Consider the following 22,612-nt stretch of genomic DNA (forward strand, 5'->3'; position numbering starts at 1 on the left):
GAACATCAGAGGCAATGCAGTATCCCGTGTAATACGTTTTAGTTGGTGTTAAAAATACTTAATTCAGTGTTGAAGATCAAAACACTTGTCAGGAGTCTGCTCTTGTTACTTTATTTAATCTGCATAAGGCTGGAACAATAAACAGAAAAATGAGAAAACTGGACGTGTTTGACTGTGTAGTTCAACATGGTTTTCATCCATCCAAAATCTTGAAGAAATACTGCACCTGGAAAAGGAATTTAAGGGACATTTATAGATACATCTGATGAATTAACACTGACACCTCAAATGTCTCTGCACAAGCCCTTTCTTTGCTACTGTTCCAGTCAGGGGAAAATGGCAGCTCAGTCAGTCATAGGCTAATGTTTAACAAGGAGGCATTTGTCCAGACTACAGATCAGGAGTTTTCCTGAACAATGACGCACGATGGGTCAGGCCCACTCCCTGCAAAACAATGGTTTTGTTTCAAATTCCTCTGCCATTCTTGCTTTTCTAAAACCAGTGTGATCTGAGGCTGCCCCGGCCCACAGAGCGCAATCATGAGACTGGACATGGCCTCAGAGTCCAGGAAGGTTTTGTTCTTGCTAAATGTGAGGTACTTATTTATGCAGGGGCTCAGACACGATGAAGAAATCTATCTGAAAAGAATGGGAGGAGCTATACAGCTAACACATTATGGGTGTAGTTTCAGTGTATGGAGTGCACAACATGCGCATGTGCCACCCACCTCTAGAACACCGTCTTCGGGGAGGTCAGTGCAGTGGACGGCGTTTTTCACTTTGTCTTTGCCGTACAGGGCGCGCAGCGTGGTTGGACGAAGGTGCCGTGCAATTTCCTGTTGGATGGAAACATCTGGATTATAACGTGTTCATTAGCATTGCACTTCAACATTAAACTAAGTGAATTTGGCGGTGTGACGCCATCTCTATCCTGGTGTCATAGTCTGTGGACAGTTGTGAAAGTCAACATCCTGTACCGGCAGAGTGATTACTCAGCGGCCAAACATGTGATCCTGTGGAGGAAGTGACAAAACATCGACACTCAGCAAACTTTCCACTGACTTAGGGGTGGGGGCCTCGCTTTTCAAGCACATTTTCACCACAGCTTTTCAAAAATGACTTCACTTTTTGCTCGTCTTTTGCAGAGACCAACAGGCAAAGCAAACTAACCTTCATTAAATAAATAAATAAACCCTCCCTGAATATGTAACACACTAAATGCTGAGTACTGTACAACGAATGGCTGTTTAAACCTTTCAAACGGACCTTCAAACCTTTTCCAATATTTTTGTTGCTTCTCTTATTTTTATTTCATTTCCATGATGGGTAACTTGTTGACTTGTAGTTTTACAATCACATTTGGAGCCTTAACCTCCCTGTCTGCTCGGTTAAGATTTGACTTTCTAGCTGCGGGCAACTGTTTAAGAAATGGTTTAGATTTTCAATAATATACAAAAAGGGCAAAAAAAAAAAAAAGTAAACTAGACACTCGATTAGTAGAAGGTCCAGGCAGCAGACAGCTAGCAGTGATTTAAATGTGACCGAGCGTTTGCTGTTACGAACTGGCTTGATTCATCAGTTTCTTCTACTAACTTAATTATATGAAGACTTTATAGTAAATATTCTTATACCTCATATCTATTACATGTTTAACTTACCATCTACATTTTAAAAATTGATATGAAACCATCCTTGAAGTTTAAATTTTGAGTTTTTAATCTTTAATTTTAAGCTGTTTTTTGTTCGCATTGGGGTTTTTTGTATTTATATAGAAAGCATTTTGTGACACTGTTTTACAAATTTGACTTTCAGACTAAAACCAATCCCCTTTCCTTTATTTATAGTTAAGTATAAAATAAATTTTTTTTCATTTTAATTTCTTACGGGCTACAAATCAAGTCTTTTTATTCAACACTTTTGTCTGACCGCTATAGAACAGTAGCCATCTTCTTCCATGCAGCACATTTATCTTCAGAGTCTATTTCTGACACTCCTAAGGTCAGAGCTGGCCTGGCCCGTCCTCTTGAGTTTCCAGGAAATGAAACCCTCCCAACAATGTCTGCCATCAGGAGAGGGGTGTCGGATGAATAGTTCATTTACCAAAATGCCTGTTTAATCTAAAGCAAATCTTACGCAACGTGAAGTAATATTTGATATGCTGGGAAAAGCAAAAAATATGATGGTGTTAACACAGCAAGGGTTGTGTGGTCTTTGTGTTCGGCAGCAGGGAAACATTTCTGACTTGTTTATCCTTCGGTGGATTATGAGCCTGCAGACAAAAGACAGGAACCAGTTTGAAGGTCACAAATCACCCAAGGCCGCCTCTCAAAGAGATGCATTGTCTTTCAAAAAAACCAGTTGGAAACCTATCTGCTGTTCGAACAATCGCACTACACAACACGTAAAAGACTACAAAGGAAAATAAAGACTACAGGTTCAAGGACTCGTAGCTAAAGATCAGCTGGGAACTTTGTGTCAACTGAGTTTTTTTTAAAGCTCCCTTTTAAGGTTAGACATTTGATTAGGACGTCAGTAATGGCGGCTTTCCACCAGGCTGCCACCGGATTTTGAAGTTAACATCTTAGCAATAAAAATTACACTTACAGCTTAAAAACTAACCACCAACTAACACCCATTACATCAAAAAAGGAACTGTCACTAACAAAAAGTTGTTTTATAGGTTTGGCCAGCAAAAGACTACCAGAAGCATGATGAATCTCTTTCACCTCGGCCTTCTAGAAACAAAGTCAGGGATGGCAGTTCATGCAAAAGACAATGAAGATGACTTTACTGAGTGTGCAAACAACGCTGAAATTTGGTTGAAAAGTGAGGTCAAAAGTTGTCACTATTTTAGGCCATACAGAAGAAGATGTCCCTCACTCTCAGAACACTAAGTTTGGTTGAATTCAAGTCGTAGACAAAAGGGGGACATCTTTTCAAAGGCTGTGATTGGCTGAATTGATTAAGCTCAGAAAACATCCATGGATGTCCAGCGTTCAACTCCAATTTTACAATCTACCAGTTTCTGATCAAGCACATGTTAGCATGCTAACAAGTAAGCAGACTTCCCTCGTCCTGGAGTGAGGATTGTGGATCCCTGGAATAAGGCCTGTGGTTATGGTGAATCCTACACTTTTTCTACAACATAAAATACAACAGTAAAAACACCTTCAACATTCGGCATCATCATGCTAAATACAAGCGGTTAACGGTGCATTAAAGTCGTGCACCTGCGGTACAGCTTATTTACAGCCTAACATTAACTTCTAAGTTCTTGCAACTGCGTTTACGGTTCAAATGAATTATACAACTGGAAATTTTTGTGGAGATTCTCCTCACCTCTGGAAGACAGCAGAAACATCAACAGGTCTCCTAATATGGCTGTTCGCTGAGTGTGCGTGCTGCTGGTGGGAAACAGAGTATAACATCCTGTGCAGAACTGCAGCTGGTTTATGTGTCCCGTGCCACATGAGACTAAAGCCAGCGATGGCAAAGGGGAAGTCAGGGGAAGATTTACTTAGCAATAAAAGAATTCTTTGCAAAACACTGCTCTCTGTAATTGCATTATCTACCCATGAGTGGCCTGCTGTCAGCGTTTAATTTGATTTTAATGAGTCCCATAGTGTACCAGACTGATGCTCACATAACAACTGCTAACTCTGGTGGCCAGCAAAGACTGGGGCAGAAGGACCTGGTGGTCACATGAACATCCAGATATGCCTGATCCTTCACGCCCTGCTGACTGTCCCACCCTGCTGAGAAGAGCAAGACATTGAACTGATACTTGAGTACACCCACTGTACTGCACTCTTTGAGCCTAAAGTTACAAATACTACAAAAAGTGAAGTGCTTAGATTGAGAGTTTTCATGCTTTTGCAAAATGCAATTTCATTTTTAAGATATTTCTATCACCAATATTGAAGAATGTAAGAAGAAAGAAATTTCAATAAGGCAGAAATTATACAGACAGAAAAAATTAAAAGGGAAATAAAACAGCTCAGTGAGAAAATGTCTAAGTACAAGCAAAAACAGTGTAAAAATCTGAAGTTACAATAAAAAGGCTCTACAAAAAAAAACAACAAAAAACTGAATAAAACATTGCAGGTTTGAAATTAAACCACGGAGATGAGGGAACAGATGATTGGCTGCTGTGTTATTTCTTTAAAAAAGGAAAAACTCAACTAAGCAGTATATCCTGTCTTCGACCTCTATCCTTGCAGCTCTTTCGCTGGAAACGATTTCTTGTTTATCTTTTTCCTCTTTTATTTTCATTCCATGAAACAGATAAAAGAGAAGCAGATCCTGAAGCTGCTGCCAAAATGAAATATGGGCACGGATGTCTCAGTAGACCAACTTTAAAAGGAACAACGAACGTGTCTGGTTACAGTTTCCATCGTTAGGGTTTTGGGTGCTCTAAACTGGACTAAATTTAGCACGGAGACCTCTACAGAGAAGCCGATACTTTTTTCCACTAAACCATTACGCCTCAAAAATCAATAGGAAAAGCATATTTTTCACCATTACAATGCAGGGCTGGTTTGATAGCCTTGTGTAACGGGAAGTTTGGGCCTGTCGGATCATCTCTTACAGTAATATCTTTAGTTGGAACACAGTGGCCATCCACGCTGCTTGTTGAAGGGCGGGGGAGCGTATAATCTAAGAAAGTAAAGCTGTATAGACGACCGTTGTGTCTGTCCACTCTGATAAGAGGACACATCACAAGACACGGTGCAATCTTATGACTGAGTGAGTGCAGCGCAGGGAAGCTGAAGGGTGGAGGTGTGAATATACCAGCACTCTTTATGCCTAGTTAATGCACTTGGCTGTATATTTGAATAGTTTCTGCTCCCTCCTGTATGGAAACACTGGGATTAAATTGATCTTGCATCCACTCTGGCATGATGAAGTGGGTTCGAGGTCATTGAATCTGTGCTGTGTATAGATTAGTCAAACAGAATTAAATCAATAGTCTATTCTTACCACAAACAACTGACCCTTGACTATGAATAGACTTGTGGGGGTGACAGTGTTTGTGCAGTCTAATCTGTCAGCCTGATAGTGACGTCGGGAGTGTCTTTACGCACACATGGACGCACGCGAACACACACTACATTTGATAAGAAAACATACCCTACTGTGCCCGCTGTTTAAAGAATAATGAAGTCTACAGGGGTAAAAACCATGATTTTTGTCAATATTTAATCTTCATTATTTAACTAAACTGAACTGTAAATATTTACCAGAAAATTCAAATTTTTTTAAAACTGGAATGTTGAACCTTTGGACCAATTTAAGAAAAAAAAGAAATCAAATATCAATGCATTTATGAGTTTTAATTTCCATGAGGTGACGTAAAGGTCTTAGAAACTACAACATGGTTATTAAAACGTAAAAACCCCTGACCTTCTGCTTCCAACATTATGAGTGAAATGCAAACTATTTTCAATCTACTGTTGTACTCTTGACTGAGCTGCTCATATATTTTTTGTGTGCATTGTTGACGTGGTCAAACTCTATACCGACTGGATTTAGCTACATGTGTCTGTCCACAGAAAACAAGCAGAGCGGGCAGCGGTTCCTGGGATAGATTGTGGGGTTGTGCTTGCAGAGCTGGTTCTAATGTTAGCCTGTAATGTTGGGCACTCAACCATTTATCCAGTTTTAAACTGTAAGGAGGCATGGACAGTGTTTTTGTATAATTAAGGAAGTAATAAAGTACTCGATAATCAGATTAAGCATGACCTATGCATGCCAGTAAACGTGAGCATCAGTTGCATAACAGAATGAGAGCGCGTCCCATATCTGATGACGGTTGTGTGTGAAGTGTAATAATAGTTTCGGGTTATTGTCCTCATAAAGTTCCCCACCCAGTGCCTTTTCCCGTTTCTATCAGCCAGTAATTTGTAACTGTTAATACACGCTTTCATTTTCATCCTGTCTAGATCACTTTAACTCACTTGTCACTGCATGTTTCAGTTCTCTGTTCAGTTGATGCATAACAAAAGCCAGTGGGTGATCAGCCCCGTTCCTGCTTTCTTTCACTGGCTTCCAGTGAAATTTGGAATTTATTTTAAAATTGAATTAAATCCATTCAAGGCCATCCGCTCATACAGCAGACCTTCTGATGCCTTAAACTTGTGCTGAAACCTACAGTAGAAACTTTTACATCTTTTAGATGGGTCTTCTTGACCAGAAGGCCATCTTGGCTTAAGCTGAACTAAACACTGAGTCAGTCTGGAAACAAAAAGGGTGCACTTGATTTATATCACAACACAAAAATGGCAAAAGTCAAATCCTTTTACGTGTTTTCTTGTTCTTCTGAAGCTGCAGAAGCCAAAATTGTAACTGAAATTAAAATCCAGCTAATCATCCAGCCCTGATTTTCTTCTCAGAGACCTCTGCCCTTATGTGACTAATCTGATGGATCACAGAGGTGAACTCTTCTGAAGAGTAGGAGTGCTGATGTTTAGGTGATTTGTCAGATTATAACGAGGTGAGAGTGAGGCCATGTGGTGATTAAACTGTTTGACCTCCCAGTTAGTCAGAAAACTCTGAAGCAATCAAAGCGGTTAGAGTCCTGTATGGGGCAAGAGGGCTAAAAAGAAATGACAGCAGCTCAGTGAACAGTCTCCTCAGACTAATCGGAACCACAGCTGCAAAAGTTATGCATTATATTTATTAGCTTTATAGTAACTTTTCAACTAAGTTAGAGCTTAGATTGCATTTACCCATTTCAGTTTGGAAATGTTTAGTTTTTAATGTGGATTTTTATTGTATTTTCGTTAGTTTGTAAATTTTGTGTTTGTTTTGTTTTCATTCCTACTTTTAGTTTTTTGTTAACTACAGTAACTATTAATCTTTGTTAGGGTCAATGAAATAATTTCCCCATTAATCTAAACACATTTGTTCTTCTGTGTGGGTTATTCCATATAAATCAGACAAATCTGAAAAGGTTTGTAGTAGCCACCTGATTCCTCAATAACTGAATATTTTTACCGGATCGATGGAAAGTTTTCCTTCACCCTATGAACATTTTAATGAGTAATGGGCTAAAATTGTAGAATCCTCATCATTTCATAAATACACCTGGTGACAGACTGAATTTTGGTAACAGAACTTAAACGTGTTTTTTCAGCCTGAAAATTTCATGTGGACATCCTCCTGTGCTTTTATGTTATGTAAGTTATGAGGGTTCAAAAATGCTGGGAAAAAAAATCAAAAAGTACCAAATCTGGACAGACACCTGTACGCTATTTAGAATAATTTGTTATAGACTGAGCAGTGGAAAATACGTCTTTATTTCGGCATCAATGAGCAGCGGCATAGAGTCATGTGACCTGGAACGCATTAGCTAATTAACTTAAATCTTCAGCAGAGCTGATTACAAGTGAAAAACAAGTTGAGTGTTTGATATTTTAAGAAGAATCACAGCTGAGTTGTCAGCAGCTGCTGCACCTGTAGCGGGTGCAGGTGTGGAGTCTGTCACTGTTATGGTAACCGAGCAGAGCGTCAGATCATCAGATTTCACATCACACACCAGCACAGTCACGCAGCTCAGGCTTCATTAATACGCGCGCGCGTACACACACACACACTCAAATATTTTTTTATCTGTCTAGTCTGACAACAAACAAAAGCTTAAAAAAACAAAAAACAAAAACCAAAACCCCAAACTCCTTCAGCACTGAGCTATGTATTATTTTTCCTGTAAGCAGCATCAAACCAGTCGAAGCCAAAAACCAAATAGTGAGCTCAGTCTAAATTAGAAATATCAGGCTTCTCCTTCACTGCTGTCCAGCTGCCAGTTTTAATTACTTCTCAGCAGATGTTTCCCAAAGAAGGTGAATAAGAAGAAGGTGCAGAAGATTTAGCCAAGCAAACGGGTATGTAGGGCTGCACAAAGAAGGGGGGAGGAGCGTGAATATAATTGTCTAAACTGGATCTACTCAGGACAATAAAAAGTTAAGCCACAGCAGAGAAATGTTATCTCTTAAGACAAGATACTTACCGTGTAATGCTGAACAACTTAAGACCTTTCATAAAAGGAGGATTTATCGCTGGGCTGCTGGATTACTTAAAGCTAGGTGCATGTGTGTGTTACATGTTGTATAATCACTTCATTTTTTGTGAAGAGGACATTTGGAAAACTCCCTTTTAAAGACTGATGATGGAAGGATAATCGTTTGCAGAGAATATTGATGAACATTTTGACATTTCACTTGTTGAACAGGCTGCTCCTGCAGAATTTAAACAGGAAACACTCACCGGATCAGCAGGGCCACAGAACTCCCTGAAGGTCTTTGGTGCGTCTGTGCCATGAATCTCCAGGGCCATGCAGGGTCCAGAGCACAGCTCGGTCACCATGTTCTGCGGGAACCGAGTGGAGTTAAAACCCACCTGGTGCTATTATTTTGGAGTGACACTGTGTACTTATATTATTATATTATATTTATAAACATAGGACTTCCTGCTAAGTTTAGAAAATATGTTTCAATAATTTGATTCCAGATATTGGTCGCACTCATCCTCCTCGTGCTTGCTGCTGTGGGTGAATATTATCAGGTGTCCAAAAACACTCTGGCGAGTGCACGTTTGATATGGACCATGAGAATCGTTTCATTTTTGCTGCCACACATGCATCACAAGGCTGACACTAAAGACGTATCTCTGACTAAACAGCAGTATCTGACGCCATTGGCGCCATTATTACATAATGTCTCCTATCAGCTCCTATCAGTTCATTTTACACAAACTAATGATGTAAACAACTAAGATTACTAATCATCTGTATGCATTACTAATATACTTTCAGTAAAAATAAATATTTACTCAAGTTCAACATTCAATTTGTTTATTAATGATGATTATCACAAAATGTGTGTTTTTTTTGTTTTTTTTTAACTTAGATCAGTTTAAATACTCATTATGGCAACAATCAAAAACTGAGCTTCAAATATGGGCTGCTGGCTGGGAATCTGACACGTCTTGTTACTCTCTGAGGAGCTTATGACTTCCTTATCGCACAGAATTTGTTTTGGTGTCATCAAAAGTAGCAAGGGGCAGAGCAGTGATTCTAGGGCTTCCTGTGAGGGCACAACAAGGCAGTGTTTATACTCACAGGATACTCTGTGACGATGCCGTTGTAGACTTCAAAGAACTCTTCGGCGTTCACCCGGTCCATGTTGAACTGCGAGGAAAAATTATTAGACATGAAAAACAAGCAGGAAATTACAAAATGGAGATAACACTCCAGGAAATGACAGATGAAAAATAAAAGGATACAGACAAGAAAAATTTGGCTTTAATCAAATGGACAGACTTCACTCAGTTAGGATGCTCTGTGCTTATCTTCTGTTACTTTCTGACTCTGTATCTGATGCCATACCCAAGTATTCCTGGGGAAACACCTGTATAATTTTGCTCAGTGCAGCCGCTTGGTAAGAATGTCCCCTCTCTGCTTGTGTTTAACATCGCATCTATTTGATTGCAAATTAAGATCAAGGATTTTAGCAGAAAATCTGGTTTCCTGGAATTCTTTTTCGATTTATCAGGGACCTGTTATTTTCATTTCCAGGTCCATATTTTTATGACTTAGGCTCTTCTAGAATAGCTCAGCATGATTCACAGTTCAGATTGTCTGAAACAAGCAGTTTTAGCTTCCTTTAAGAACGCTTTCTATCCCCATCTTTATTGACAAAGTATGTGTGCACAGGCCTTATTACTTTAAACTCTGGTATATTTCATATAAACATCTACCATTACCACTAATTTGCATGAAGACCAGTGGAAGAAGATTTACCATCTGAAGAGCTGAGATCTCAAATCCAGCAGTGGATATGGAGTTCAGGATCTTCCCAGCCAGACCTGTGGATATATCAGAACAGTTCATATCTGCAATCTTCTATAATCTTTCTGTCAAGTTTACCCAGGCTGATAAGTGAAGTGTATAGTGGGGCAATAAAACCTGGAGTGAGATCCAAAACAAACAACCTCTGCAGCAGCAGTCATGATTAACTGATTAATATTTTGAAGTTAGAGTTATTATTAGTAAACGTGCAGTGAAGCCATCATAAAGTTTCTGTCCATACATGAGTGTTTATTGTGCAGTGACCTCAGTTTCTCCTTTGCATCGAGATTGTGTTATTAGCGTCCTGTTAGAGGAAAAATGATTTTCTTCCTGACAGCCTACTATTTAGAAAAAGGTGCACGTCTCATTGCAGCCATCTATTACTGTAAAATCTGGCAGAGCTGCAGTGACAGTGAAGGTCAGACTGATGCAGACACATAACTGAATGAGGGCGCCAGTCCCATAATCTCAGTCTGACTTCCTGATAAAATGTCGTCTGTGTGCTCGTCAGACCGGACTTTCCATTAACTCTAAACGCCACCGTGTGGATTCATGACTTGCACTTTTGGCATCGATGAATCTCCTTCAGTCCAGTTGTGAGGGAAGGAAGCAGCTCCCGCATCCTCTGTGCCCTCCCCAGGCAGCAGTCGGCAGCCGGTTCAGGATCGGCACACGCTCTCAGCAGCTGGTGCTGTTGCTAGGAGATCGTATTCTGGGTGCCTGGCAACAGTAGCTTCTCTGTTCCAGTCATGTCTGAGTCACCGCTTCCTTCATCACTGATGTGATTGGCTGAGTCCTTCAAATGTAGCTGTCACGTCAGTTAGCCTTTTAAGTGATCCCCGAGGGATCGGGGCTGTTTGGGCACTGATGATCTCAGTTTGGTCTCAGCTGCAGCAGCAGAACATGGACAGATGAACAATTTTCTAAATTCAGTTTAATAAAATTCTTAATTATTCTAAGCATTAATAAAAAAAGGGGGGGGGGGACATATAACTTTAAAAGTCGCATTTTTAAAATTTAACACAAATAATTTACAGGACAATATGCACTTACAGGCCAAATTCAATTATCCTTACGGATTATGCTATAGGATAAAATTCTTTGTGATTTTCTATTAAAAATGTATTTTGGAGTTGTAAAATTATTTTGAATCAGATTTTTTTTAATCTCAAGAAATAAAAGGAAGCTGAACTAACAACACTAAACCTTGGTGTTCGAAACTACTTACTATTATTCTTTATTTTATAACCCATTTCTGACCCTGAACTAGTTTCATATCTCATTGTTAGTTGGAAAGAATTTAATCTGAAAAATCAAATTGTTTATGCAGAATCAAGTAAACTGTCAGAAGATCAAAATGAATTCATGAAATTGCAAAGGAAAGGTACTGAAGACACTTAAAAACCAAAACTATATAAGCTGAAGTCGACTAAAGTTATATTTCACAGGAAGACACAAACAAAACATATAAACAAAAACATTTTAATAATTCTCTCTCTCTCTCATCTCTGTTCAGGCCTCTGGTAGAGCACCTGAGCTCATAATTATTGCTATTATCCATATATTTTCAAATTTACTGACTAACAGGAAAGAAGAAAAAAAGTAGTAAGAATCATTATTATTTTTTGATTAAGATGCCAAATTTAGGGCTGTCAACATTAATGCGTTAACCCTTCATCACGATTAAAATTTTTAACACAATTAACCCATCTGGAGTGCAGAATGGACAAACTGCCTGAAATGTGTTGACAGAGACATTTCAGGGATTAGATGGGTTAGTTGCATTAAAAATTTTAATCATGTTAATTGTGATGACGTGTTAATGTTGACAGCCCTAGCCAAATTACAGTTATTTATTGCAATCCTGAACAGAAAACTAACTTTTCAGGGTTCACTGTTATACTTGATTAATATCTGACTTCTCAAACACTTCCAGTGTCCAGGCTAATATTTGGGTATAAGTAATGAGGTAACCAGATAAGTTTCCAACACATTCCTAAAATTTGTATGTTTTCCTTTTTTATGACAGATGATCTAATAAAGTTGGAAAGCACTGTACAGAGCATATATCAATATATCAATAAATATACTGATACACATATTTAGATACAGTGTACTTGTCCAGCAATTTTTCCCATTCTTTTAAATGCATTTCACTGCTTTATGACTATCTTACTCCATCAGCTCTACATAACTGTTTAATATCTGTTGCTACAAAAAATGATTTGACTTCAACAAATGCAGACCTGATTTTGAGGCGAATGTCCCTTTAACTATCAGAAAACAAATGAGCAAAAAAAAAAGAAAAAAAGAAACTTTCAAGTTATCGTGCCTACAGCACAGCTTTCCCAGCATTATGTCAGCAAATACCTGCTAAGCCACCAGACCACAATGATCACAGAGAAATTTGTGGTTGGACTTTGTGAGATTGTGCAAGATCCTCCTTAAATAAAGATAAACAGTCTGTACTGTAACAACATAAAACAAAAAGTTCTTGAAAGCTAAACAGAGTGAAAACAGCCTAAATAACAGAGCAGAGGTACCAGGGTTAACCCTAACCCTTCTTTTTTTACCCAAACAATAAATAAATAAGAGTATAACACAGGGGAGAGCTTTTTACAATAATTAAAGTGGACTTAATTACAACAGCATCAATGTGTACAGTCAGCACTAAATGAGCAGCTCCATCATAAGCCACAAGTCTTCATTCACACATACTTCACATCTGAGGTCATTTACTGCGGCAGCAGATTGTGAGATTAACAGTTGCTCAACGAAACCCTAAAGAAACCAAAGAAAGCCTGAGTGCAAGTTATGCAAGTTTTTTTTTTTCCCATTTCACGCGTTCTCTCTCACGTCTGTTTCACAACATTTGAACAAGTCACAGCAGGGAGACCACAGGTGTAATGTTAACAATGGCACCATTCCCTTTAGGTGTGGCAGGAAGTCATACAAGAGAGCAGCATGCAATTCAGCAGGGTGTTGGCGCACACACACACACACACACACACACACGTGTGCATTTTAAAAATGTCCCCCAAGGAGAATGGTCTGCACTGTGGAATAAGACATTACGTTCCCCTCACCAACCCTCTAGGCCACAGCTTTAGAGTTTTACTGACCTGTGGAAAAAAACAGGAATCCAGTTTTCTTAACTCGAGAAAAATGTACTTTCTTGCACCCAGGTTCAGTCTGTCTCAGTCTCCTTGTTCCTCAACTCATCCTTGCTGTTTTAAACCATCTTGCTGAGTTTAACATCTTATCTGCACTTGAAATCAATTTTACAGTCTCCATGCATCTCTTTCTGTTTTTCCATTAATGTAAAAAGTACCGACAGCAGGAAAAATGTGTTTGGAAGACTTTGCAGGTGGAAGCCTAACTGTGAAGTTCAGAAATGTCATCACTGGAAAGGCCATGAGCTGGTCAAACAGCCCCATGCCACAGGTGGTTAACCTGTGCCTTAACAGAACGCAATTTCAGTCTGGTCCACAACAGTAAGTGTAAGATAAGGTATACTTACTTTACTACTACTTGGGGAAAATAAAACTAAGACTTTGTTCCGGGACTTCTAGAGAAAGCAGCAGCACAGAACAGATCATCAATGACAGCAGAAAAGACACTGATTAAGTCAGATACAGCATTAAAGGAAAAGCTGGGGTGGAGGTGGGTTGCAAAGCAGTTTGCAGTTGCAGTACTTACTGAGTACAAATTAAAGCACCTTAAATAACACGCTGCACACAACGTTAGCCAGTTAGATTTATAGAAAGGTATCAGCTGATGTGGACTGGCACTGAGATCAGCTGATTTGCTCAGAGTGTGGGAGAGCTGTGTGGTGCCTGAACTAACACTATCCTTGGTTAATGGTATTATTTTTGCTGTTCCAGAAAAAAATTTAAAAATATAACCTGTAATGGAAATGGATTTTTAACCCAGCTCAAACATTTTACGATTTGTTTAATCAGATTTGGGTGGAATTTTTCTTTTAGGAAGGTGCTCAGTTTAGCCTGAAATAACTGTCAACACAGCTGTCTAGTGGCAGGACTTGTTTCTAGAAGGACTTTGTTATAACTAAGGCTGAAAGGAACGTCATTATTGGTTACTTGCATTTACAGCAATAACAGGGAGCCTGGTCCAATCTGATACTAAACAAATGACCACTGAGGACAAACACTTGAGGCTAAATGAGGAATAAATTGAATTAATTCATGAGGGACCCTAGTGAGCTTGTTTACTCTAATGCACAGCGCTCCAGGACAACGAGCCCAGGTCTCTCCTCAATCAACAACTCTGTGTGTGCATACTTCAGCTCTTATCCAGAGAATTTCAGATTTCACAGGTCAGAGCTCCAGAGGCATGCTCTGTGAAAAGGGATCAGGGCAGGGATTTGGAAAAATCCAAATCCAAATGTGGTAACCACGCAGTGCCTCCTTGTGACACAAACGCAATAACAGTCATGCATGGAATGAGTGTCAACCAACAGTACTCATGTGCAAGTATTTATGGTAAAACTGATTATTTAGATCAGTGGTTTCCAAACTGTGTTCATCGAGGTTGAAAACTCAGGAATGCTGTGGGACTTTGTGACAACTATATATTATTTCAACTTCTCAAAAAATAACAACTTCATTGTTAGTATTTATAAAAATCCTTCAAAAGAGAATCAACAGTCTGTCTGTGCAGCTGTAAGGCAGAGGGAATTATGACACATGAAAGGTCCTGACTATTAGTGAGAAAGTTAATATCACAGGAGTCAGTACCTTGTGTTGAGGGAACTAAAAGGGAACACCAGTGCAGATGACCCACCAATTAAACACAATAAGAAAGAAAACCACTGCAAAAGTTACATGTGTCAACATCACGTCAAACTAGCTAAAAAGGCACTCCCTCGGAGAGAAACCTTTTAAAAGATTTCCCAGAACCAAAAGCTTCAGACCTCTTTGTCTTTTTTGTAAGAGCGATTGGAGGTAAGGTATGAGGAGGAGCCAGAGCACAAACTAAACAAACCCTCAAAAAAACAAAAAAAACAAAGCTGTAAGTTGGGTAGGAGGCGCATGAAAGGGGGCACGCACGCTTTCCTAAATACTTCACACTTTATATAAACAGAACGTGGTGTCAATAAATGACAGATAAAATGTCAAGTCTGTCTTCACTGACTTTCTCATCCAATGGATGGACTCCAACTCCACCATGTTTAACTGGAGTTTGCGACAGAAGTTTTTGTTCTGTTCTGCAGCTTCAGTGAACCCGGCAAACTGGCACCTGAACCAGATACAGGGATTAAGCTAGCAACCTTCCAGTTAGTGGATGACTTGTTCTACCTCAACCTACTGGTAGGGAAACAGGAAGAGCTGAACAAGGATTGCCCAACAGTAAATTCTCAAATGATAAAATAAAATGAAATAAATAAATAAATGTCACACGTTATACCTGAGCTCTATGTGAGGGAAACCCTGAATAAAAGATAGAAGCAAAATGTGTTATTTTATTAACAGCAAATGTTAGCCAGGTTTTTCTTTATAATAGTCTGACTATTATTGACCGACTATAGTCTGACTATTAGATTAATTTAAGTAAATTAACTAAGTTAACTCTAAGATCTGGAGGCAATCAGGCTGCCTGAATATTAGTACTTACGCTGATATTTCTGGTTTCAGTGGTGTTAAATGTCCTAAACATTGGTTGTTTTTCTATTTTAGGCTTCAGCTCATGTACACTGGTCTAATTATTTTTGGTATTTTTGCTGTGTAACTAGTCAATGCTGATTGTTCTGCTGTTTGTCTTAGCCAGGACATGCTTGCAAAAGACATTTTTAATCTCAAGAGTCATTTTCTCCTGAAAATAAAAAAATAAAATAAAGATCTATGCTCTTCATACAGTAACAAAACAGAAAAAGAGTCAATTTATGGGTTTGTTTGCAATTTGTATTGTTACCTTCTTTCAGTCTTGCAGGCCTGTATTTTATTTTATAAAATAAAAATATTGAGTGGGTAAGTCATATGCTGAAAGGCAGCATGAACACGGGTTCAGTCCCCCCACCCCCACCCGGACTTTTTCCAGTGTGCTATCTCAACTTGGGCTTTCTCTATTGCCCCGTCAAATAAAGGCTGAAAAAATGCCCCCAGCAAAAAAGACTTAAACTTGTAAGTTTCTAGCAGAGAGAAACTAAACAGTTGGTGGGAAAAGAACCATGGAGTATTCTGAAGAAGTCTGCCATATCTAACCAAATTCATGGATTTTAACATGTTTCGGCACTTTTTGTGAGCTGATGAATGTGTGGCTAACTGCTTGTATCCAATTCAGTCTGCTGAAATTTTGCTGTGGTGTGTGATTTGGTTCACCTTCAGGTACAGCTACTGTTAGTAACTGTGTTCTCCTTACCTTCGGATATGGCGTGGGGTTTGATGATGCAGCATGTGCAGTCCGTAAAGACGGCTGTGTTAGGGGGACCGTGCCCAATCGTGGAAGGGAAGAAAAATTCAGTTTCCTAACAAGAATAAAAACACTTTGATCATGTCTGGGCTACCAGGGCAGATGTGAGGATGAATAAAGTCTGGAGGTCACAGAGTAACATCCTCACTCTCGCTGCTGCAGCGGGTGAGTCGGAGCCATGCCCGACATTTTTGATGCCATCTGTTCCAAATTGGGCACGGACGCTCTGTGGCGCCTCCCTCCGCGCCACAGCAGGGTCTGCAGTTCCCAAGAGCCCCCTCCAGATAGACATGGCCTCATCACCCATCAGCTCCATGGCAACCACCGGGCCCGAGGACATAAACTGCACTAGGTTACTGCGAAATGGAGCAACGTGTTTGTTTACATTTAGTGTTAGGATTACTTTGAATAATATTTTTCTTCTATCAGATATCTTTTCTACTGAAATCTGAGGCATCATTCACCGGGGCACTCACTTAAAGAACGGCTTGCCTTGATGTTCAGTGTAAAAGTCAGCTGCCTGGCTCCTGCAACGCAAGAAACCCATAAAACAATGAGTAAATGAGCAGCAAAATGAGGCTGTTTACTGACAGAGACATTCATAGAGGTCATCAGTCTTCTTATCTCCCAGCTTTTTATCTGCGGTAATAAACTCATTCTACAATCACACTATTTAAATAAAGTGACATTTTAACATCAACATTAATTTCATGTCCTTGGATTTTGGGAAGTAAATGATAGGCACTCCCCCCCCCAATGATTCCACCAAGGCTAGACATAAAAATTCCACAATTTCAAATGTGTAGGTGATAAGAGTTATGATTAATAAACTGGTACCAATTACAGAAAAATATTCTGAGACAATTACTACTCAGAAGTGGTTTTTTACAGTTTTACAATTGACCCAGTTATAAGTTCTGCTACTTTTGGGAAGCAAAATTAAATGTAAAACTTCTGAATTTTATTACAGGCAATGCCAAAGATGGCAGTAAATTCAAACCTTGAGCCTACAGTGGATTAAGTGGTGGATGTTCATGTTAAACATGGTCAAGGTTCTAATAATGAGGTTAGGGTGTGCACAGTAGGGCTGCAGACTGCTGTAAATGCTCATACAGTTTTTCCACTCTTGGATCTATGTTTTTGTGTTTTGCGACATGTCATAAAAAGGGGATATCCTTGGATTTGATGATCTGACTCCACAAATTTAAAAGCAGAAGGATGTTTAGATGCAGAAACAGCAGGTTACAGACAAATGCATAGACAAAATGCTGTACATAAACCCCAGGTATTTAACTTATACAAATACAAAATAATCAATAAAAAAAAAAGGTTAATTTTACGCAGAAGAGTGAACAGATGAGTCAAAGACCACTCATTTTATGTGAGCATTCTCAGAGACTTGAACATAAAGAGAAAGTTGATACCACCGTTGTGATATGACTGTTATCCCGGACTGGGCTTTTAGGTCTTGTTGAGCCATCACAGAAATCCCGGATATGTTCAATGTCTTTGTTGTATAACCCCTGAACTCAAAGTTCACTCAACTTAACAAGCATTATACTTCAAACTGTACTTTCAAATTAAACACAGAAAGATCAGATCAGGGTGAGACTGGGCTAATGTTGTGAGGTGATCCACCTGATAAAATTGCTAGTGTTTAATTAAAAGCAGACCTTGTTTGCCTCTTGGCTCGCCATATGTTCCTAATGTGTGTGAGAACGGAGAGCCATCCGTCTGTTTATACAAGGACACTGGCACCAAACAGCCCGTGTTTCCCTCTCCCACAGCTTGTTTGATACTTTCCCACAGTGAGATTATTAGTATTATTATTTTTGGACGTTTGGCAGAGAGGCTGTGACTTTACCACGTGAGCCTTGTCATCTTGGCTTTGGTCACTATCAGGTTGGAGGAGTAGATCAGCTCAAGGATATCTCCGATCTTGGTGACTACGTCTGGCTTTATCAAAGCAAGCGTTCTGGAGACACAGGGAGAGGAGAGGGAAAATAGGAGATGAGATTGGACAGCAGATGTCACAGCCAACAGAAGGCTGCACATCAAGATCACACTCAGGACACAAACACAATAATGTAGGTACAGTGAATACAGAAAGTCTACACAGTTATAGTACCAGGCTTTTGTGTTATTCAAGATAAATAATTTGAATTTTTCCACCTTTGATGTGACCTTTAGCCTGTCAAATAAAAAATAAATAAATCTTTTAAGGGGGAAAAAAGTGAAAACTTACAATAAACTGGTAGAATAAACATCCAAACCCTCAAACTAACAGATATTTAAAAATCCTCACTAAATTAAAGCATTCAGCCTTTTAAGTTCGTGTCATTGCAGCACATTTAGACCTCCACTATTGGCCCACTTTTCCTCACAAAGGAGCTCCAAATCTGTCAAATTGTGAGAGCGCCTTCTCTGCACAGCCCTCTTCAGATCCTCCCACAGACCTCCAGCTGGATTCAGATCTGGGCTCTGGGTCATTCCAAACGTTTAATACGACCTTCAGAGGGGTTGTTGTGCTGATAGCTGAAACTCCTCTTCAGCTTTCTAACGGACATCTGAGGGTTGTGTGCTAACTGACTTGACTAGCTAACTGACTGGTATTTAAAATTGGTCACCTTGACTGAGGCTCCAGTTCCACCTATAGAACCCCCAAAGCATTATGCCGCCCCCACCGTGCTTCACCATGGGGATGGTATTCTGTGGTCATGGGCAGCGTAGTTTGTGGAATTATGGTCATAAAGTTCAACCTTGTTCTCATCAGACCAAAACACATGCCTTTGGGAGATTTGACCTATGCCGACGTAAAGTTTTGCTGGGTTTGGATGTTGTTGTGTTTTTTTTAATAATAGGCTTCTTATTTTCAAGCTTCAGACATATGAAAAACACAGTTAATGTTGTCACCTGTGGTGCACAGGAAGTTCCTGTCAAAAATTCTTGCAGCTTGTTTAATTTTCCTGCAGGCCTGTTGGTGTCCTCCCTGACCAGTTTTCTTCTTCCTCCTCTTCAGCATTGATCATCTTTCAACTATCCAGTTGCTGGTGATGTCACTATTCTGCCATATTTTCTCCACTTATCGATGTCCATCTTCACAGTGTCCCGTATCTTTGTAGTGCTCCTGTTACTTCTCTACTGATCTTTATTGATTTACAGTCACTTCAGAGCATTCACCGTCCCTTAGTGTATACTATACTACATTATCTATTTAAAACGAAATCTACAATCTTTATCCACCAAATATCAACAAAGTCATTCATAACCCAGCACTGGAAACTCTCACTTATAAAAGCATTCAAGCCTTTAATTCAGTACTTTGTTATACAGCTCCATAGGTAAGTCTTTACAGTGTTTGCACACCTGGATTTAGTCTTTCCATATACATTTTATTCTGTGTCTACACAGCTTGTCAACGTTTATAAAAATCACTAATTTCAACATTCAAGCGCCAACAGCTTTACTGTAATCTCTACGTGGGTGTTTTTAATGTCTGTTACTAGGTTACAGTTAAAGAATTTATTTGTAAGGCCATAACTTTCCAAATAGATCAATCATGTCTACATGGGTAGACACCCCCCCAAATGTAAGTTAGATGAATGATCATACCTTTCTTTTTTACTGCCGAGTTTGTTTGCTGTGTACTGATCCCCATAATCGATCAGATGTAGCTGTCGTGAGAACACGTTCACTCGATTCCCAATAAATAAGTCCTCCTGATGGATGTCATCGTATTTGGTCCTTCTCAGAAATATCCGCTGGTTCTTTACATCAAACTGTAAAACAGGTATATTTTTCAGAAATGCTAAAGAAAAAATCTGAAATTTTCATCAATATGGAGTTAATTAAAACAAATAAGCTATTTACAAATTCCACTACAAGGTATTCATATTCTGGATTAAAAAAAGAACATTCATAAACACACCTTCAGGCAGAAAAAGAGAGACAAAAAGTAAGCACTGGAGCAAAAGCGTACCATTTCTACTGAGCCATCTCTGGGGTAGTAAAACAGTTGGTAACGCCGCAGGAGGGCGGAGGTGGGGTCATACCACTCAGTAAGAAAGGCAAACCGGTCCTCCTGAAAATAAATAAATAAATATAACTTAGATATTAAGCTTCTTTCTGCAAAGGAGAATTTCTGGCAACCCCCCAAAAACAAAAGAAAATCAACCGATTCTTTTTTCACCCACATGATTTAATTTCCTCTAGCATATTTGACATTTCTCATTATAAAATGATCAAAAATAACACAAAATTGACCATTTATTTCAAAAAACTGAAACTAACTTATGAGGACAAATCACGTGTGTTTTTTCAACCCCAAAGGCCCAGTTTGAGCCAGGAAAACCCTGAATCTGTGCCAACAAATAAAACATACTGAGCTTTTAAAAGGTCACCATGTCGCCTGAAACCACAGGCCAATGTTCAGGTGAATGCGCAAGCCTCACAGATGTAAACTAGGAGGCATGAATCCACACAGCTCAGGTTTATTTTTACATTTTGGTCCATTTCCACAAATGTGTTTATTAACAGAAACTGAATGCAGTACATAAGGTGGTCAATATTTACAGTATCTGGCTTTTTACAAACCAAAGGCTTCTGTTATTAATAAGCACAGAAATGTTATGACTCAATATGATCAGGTATGCTCACCTGACTAGTAGCAGACTTTATTCAGTTCACCTTGTCAACCAAAAACAATTCAGCAAACACGGATAACAATCGGTTAGCACTGTTGCCACTAAGCAACACAAGCCTGGATTTGGTTTGCAGGTCACTTCCTGCAGATCAGACCTTTCACCAAACGAAAACATTTGGAGCATCACAAAACCAAAAATACCACAGAGAAGATAATTTTTTGGGTGTTCTACAGCGAATAAAATATGGGCTCATGAGATTTGCAAATCATTGCATTTTGCATTCTGTCTTCCATCTTCAGGACATTGAAGTTTTGCGTTTCCACACTCCTTATCTTCCTCATGACGTTTCCTATTTAGATTAAGCCGTTAGGAAGACACAGGAAGTGATTTCACAGACTATTTCGCTGCAGTGATTGTCCTAATCACCGCCAGGCCAGTGTTATCATGTTTAAAGGATGATTTGCTGAAGGTGTCTCCTGGTCTTCTGCTCATCATTAATCCAATTGTTTTTGCAAAGAAAACGTTCCCTATCTCTTGCCCCACTGCTTCATGAAGCATGGCGATAATCCGGGTCTTGTCCCGAACAAGCAAAACATCAATGCTAAATCTACTATTACTTTCTAAGTTTGTATATTCAAAGCAGTGCTCCTTAAATGTGGGATGGCACCACTGGAAAGGCTGCACTTCAGGCTATTTATTTTGTAATGTTTTATGTTTTCAATTATTTTTAAGATGCTCATAATGTTCGTCCTCTCATATTCTGTTTCATTGCATTTTGTTTTCTGTAAAGTATCTGCACCCACCTCCTACAGGTGCTACACAAATATAATTTGATTGATTAATCAGACTGCAGTTTAGCATTAATCAGTCGTCTAACGCACCATGTGAAAGATGAGGATGTCTCTCACAACTAAAACCTCAGACCATCTCCTCCACTCAGCCTAGTTAATAGAATAAACAGAAAACATGGGCACCAGCTGAATGGATAGAAACTCTTTGAGCAGAAGTTTGATGCCAGGTTTACCAGCATTAAAAGCACCTGCTCAGCTACACCTTTAGCTAATTTAATCACAGCTGATGTTCACCATTAGACATTAACCATACAGCTACCTGTAGTATCTGTAGTTAAACTGTGTATAAGCCATAAATGATATTTTTGAAGGAGCTAACGGCTAACCCGTTAGCCTGAAGCACTGATGTTTAGAACTGCTCGGCTAGCTTGTGTTTATTATGCTAACGGTAGCAAACAGCAACCTGTTTCAGGCTCTAACGGAAGTTTTTACCTTCACCGAAGCCCTCACGCCGCCCGGTTTGATGACAGGAGGGAATCTTTACTCACCATCTTTTAAAACATCCCAGTAAACTCTGTGTGACAGCACACTGTTGTCAGCTAGCAAACATTAGCCGTACTTCGTTTCTATAGTAACTGCAGAGGTGCATTCACGTGTTCATGGGAAGTCTGACCTTTCAGCACAGTTTTTGTTATTTGTTTTTATGCAGACCTTAAAATGTAATATATTAGTCATAAATGATTGGATGGATATCATTAATCAAACTGTATACATGATCATTATAAAGCAGTACAAAAGAAAAGCTGCGCTGTCTTGCTCCAGTGGTTGTTTATAAAGTAAAGGAGCGAGCAAGAATCGGGTTCTGGTGAAATACACTGTTCATTTATTGTGTAGGAGGACATC

At 39.3% G+C, this 22,612-nt stretch overlaps 1 protein-coding gene across 2 annotated transcripts; it reads right to left on the reverse strand.

The window, feature by feature from the left end:
- Nucleotides 1–95: 95 nt before the first annotated feature.
- On the reverse strand, nucleotides 96–22,360 carry nme7 (NME/NM23 family member 7). Of its 2 annotated transcripts, none has more exons than XM_063465737.1 (12): nucleotides 22,258–22,360; nucleotides 20,255–20,356; nucleotides 19,888–20,054; nucleotides 18,140–18,250; nucleotides 16,752–16,802; nucleotides 16,424–16,631; nucleotides 16,225–16,330; nucleotides 9,799–9,863; nucleotides 9,118–9,186; nucleotides 8,265–8,366; nucleotides 728–835; nucleotides 96–226 (listed from the first exon to the last, which is right to left on the reverse strand). In XM_063465737.1, the coding sequence occupies exons 1-12, from the start codon at nucleotides 22,258–22,260 to the stop codon at nucleotides 194–196; spliced, it is 1,125 nt and encodes a 374-aa protein (XP_063321807.1). In that variant the 5' UTR covers nucleotides 22,261–22,360; the 3' UTR covers nucleotides 96–193. The 2 variants fall into 2 exon arrangements, with proteins under 2 accessions (XP_063321807.1, XP_063321808.1); XM_063465738.1 differs by having other exon boundaries at nucleotides 22,202–22,318.
- Between the last annotated feature and the right edge of the window lie 252 nt (nucleotides 22,361–22,612).

The sequence above is a fragment of the Pelmatolapia mariae genome, linkage group LG23, assembly GCF_036321145.2.
Source record: "Pelmatolapia mariae isolate MD_Pm_ZW linkage group LG23, Pm_UMD_F_2, whole genome shotgun sequence".
Classification (NCBI taxonomy): Eukaryota; Metazoa; Chordata; class Actinopteri; order Cichliformes; family Cichlidae; genus Pelmatolapia; species Pelmatolapia mariae.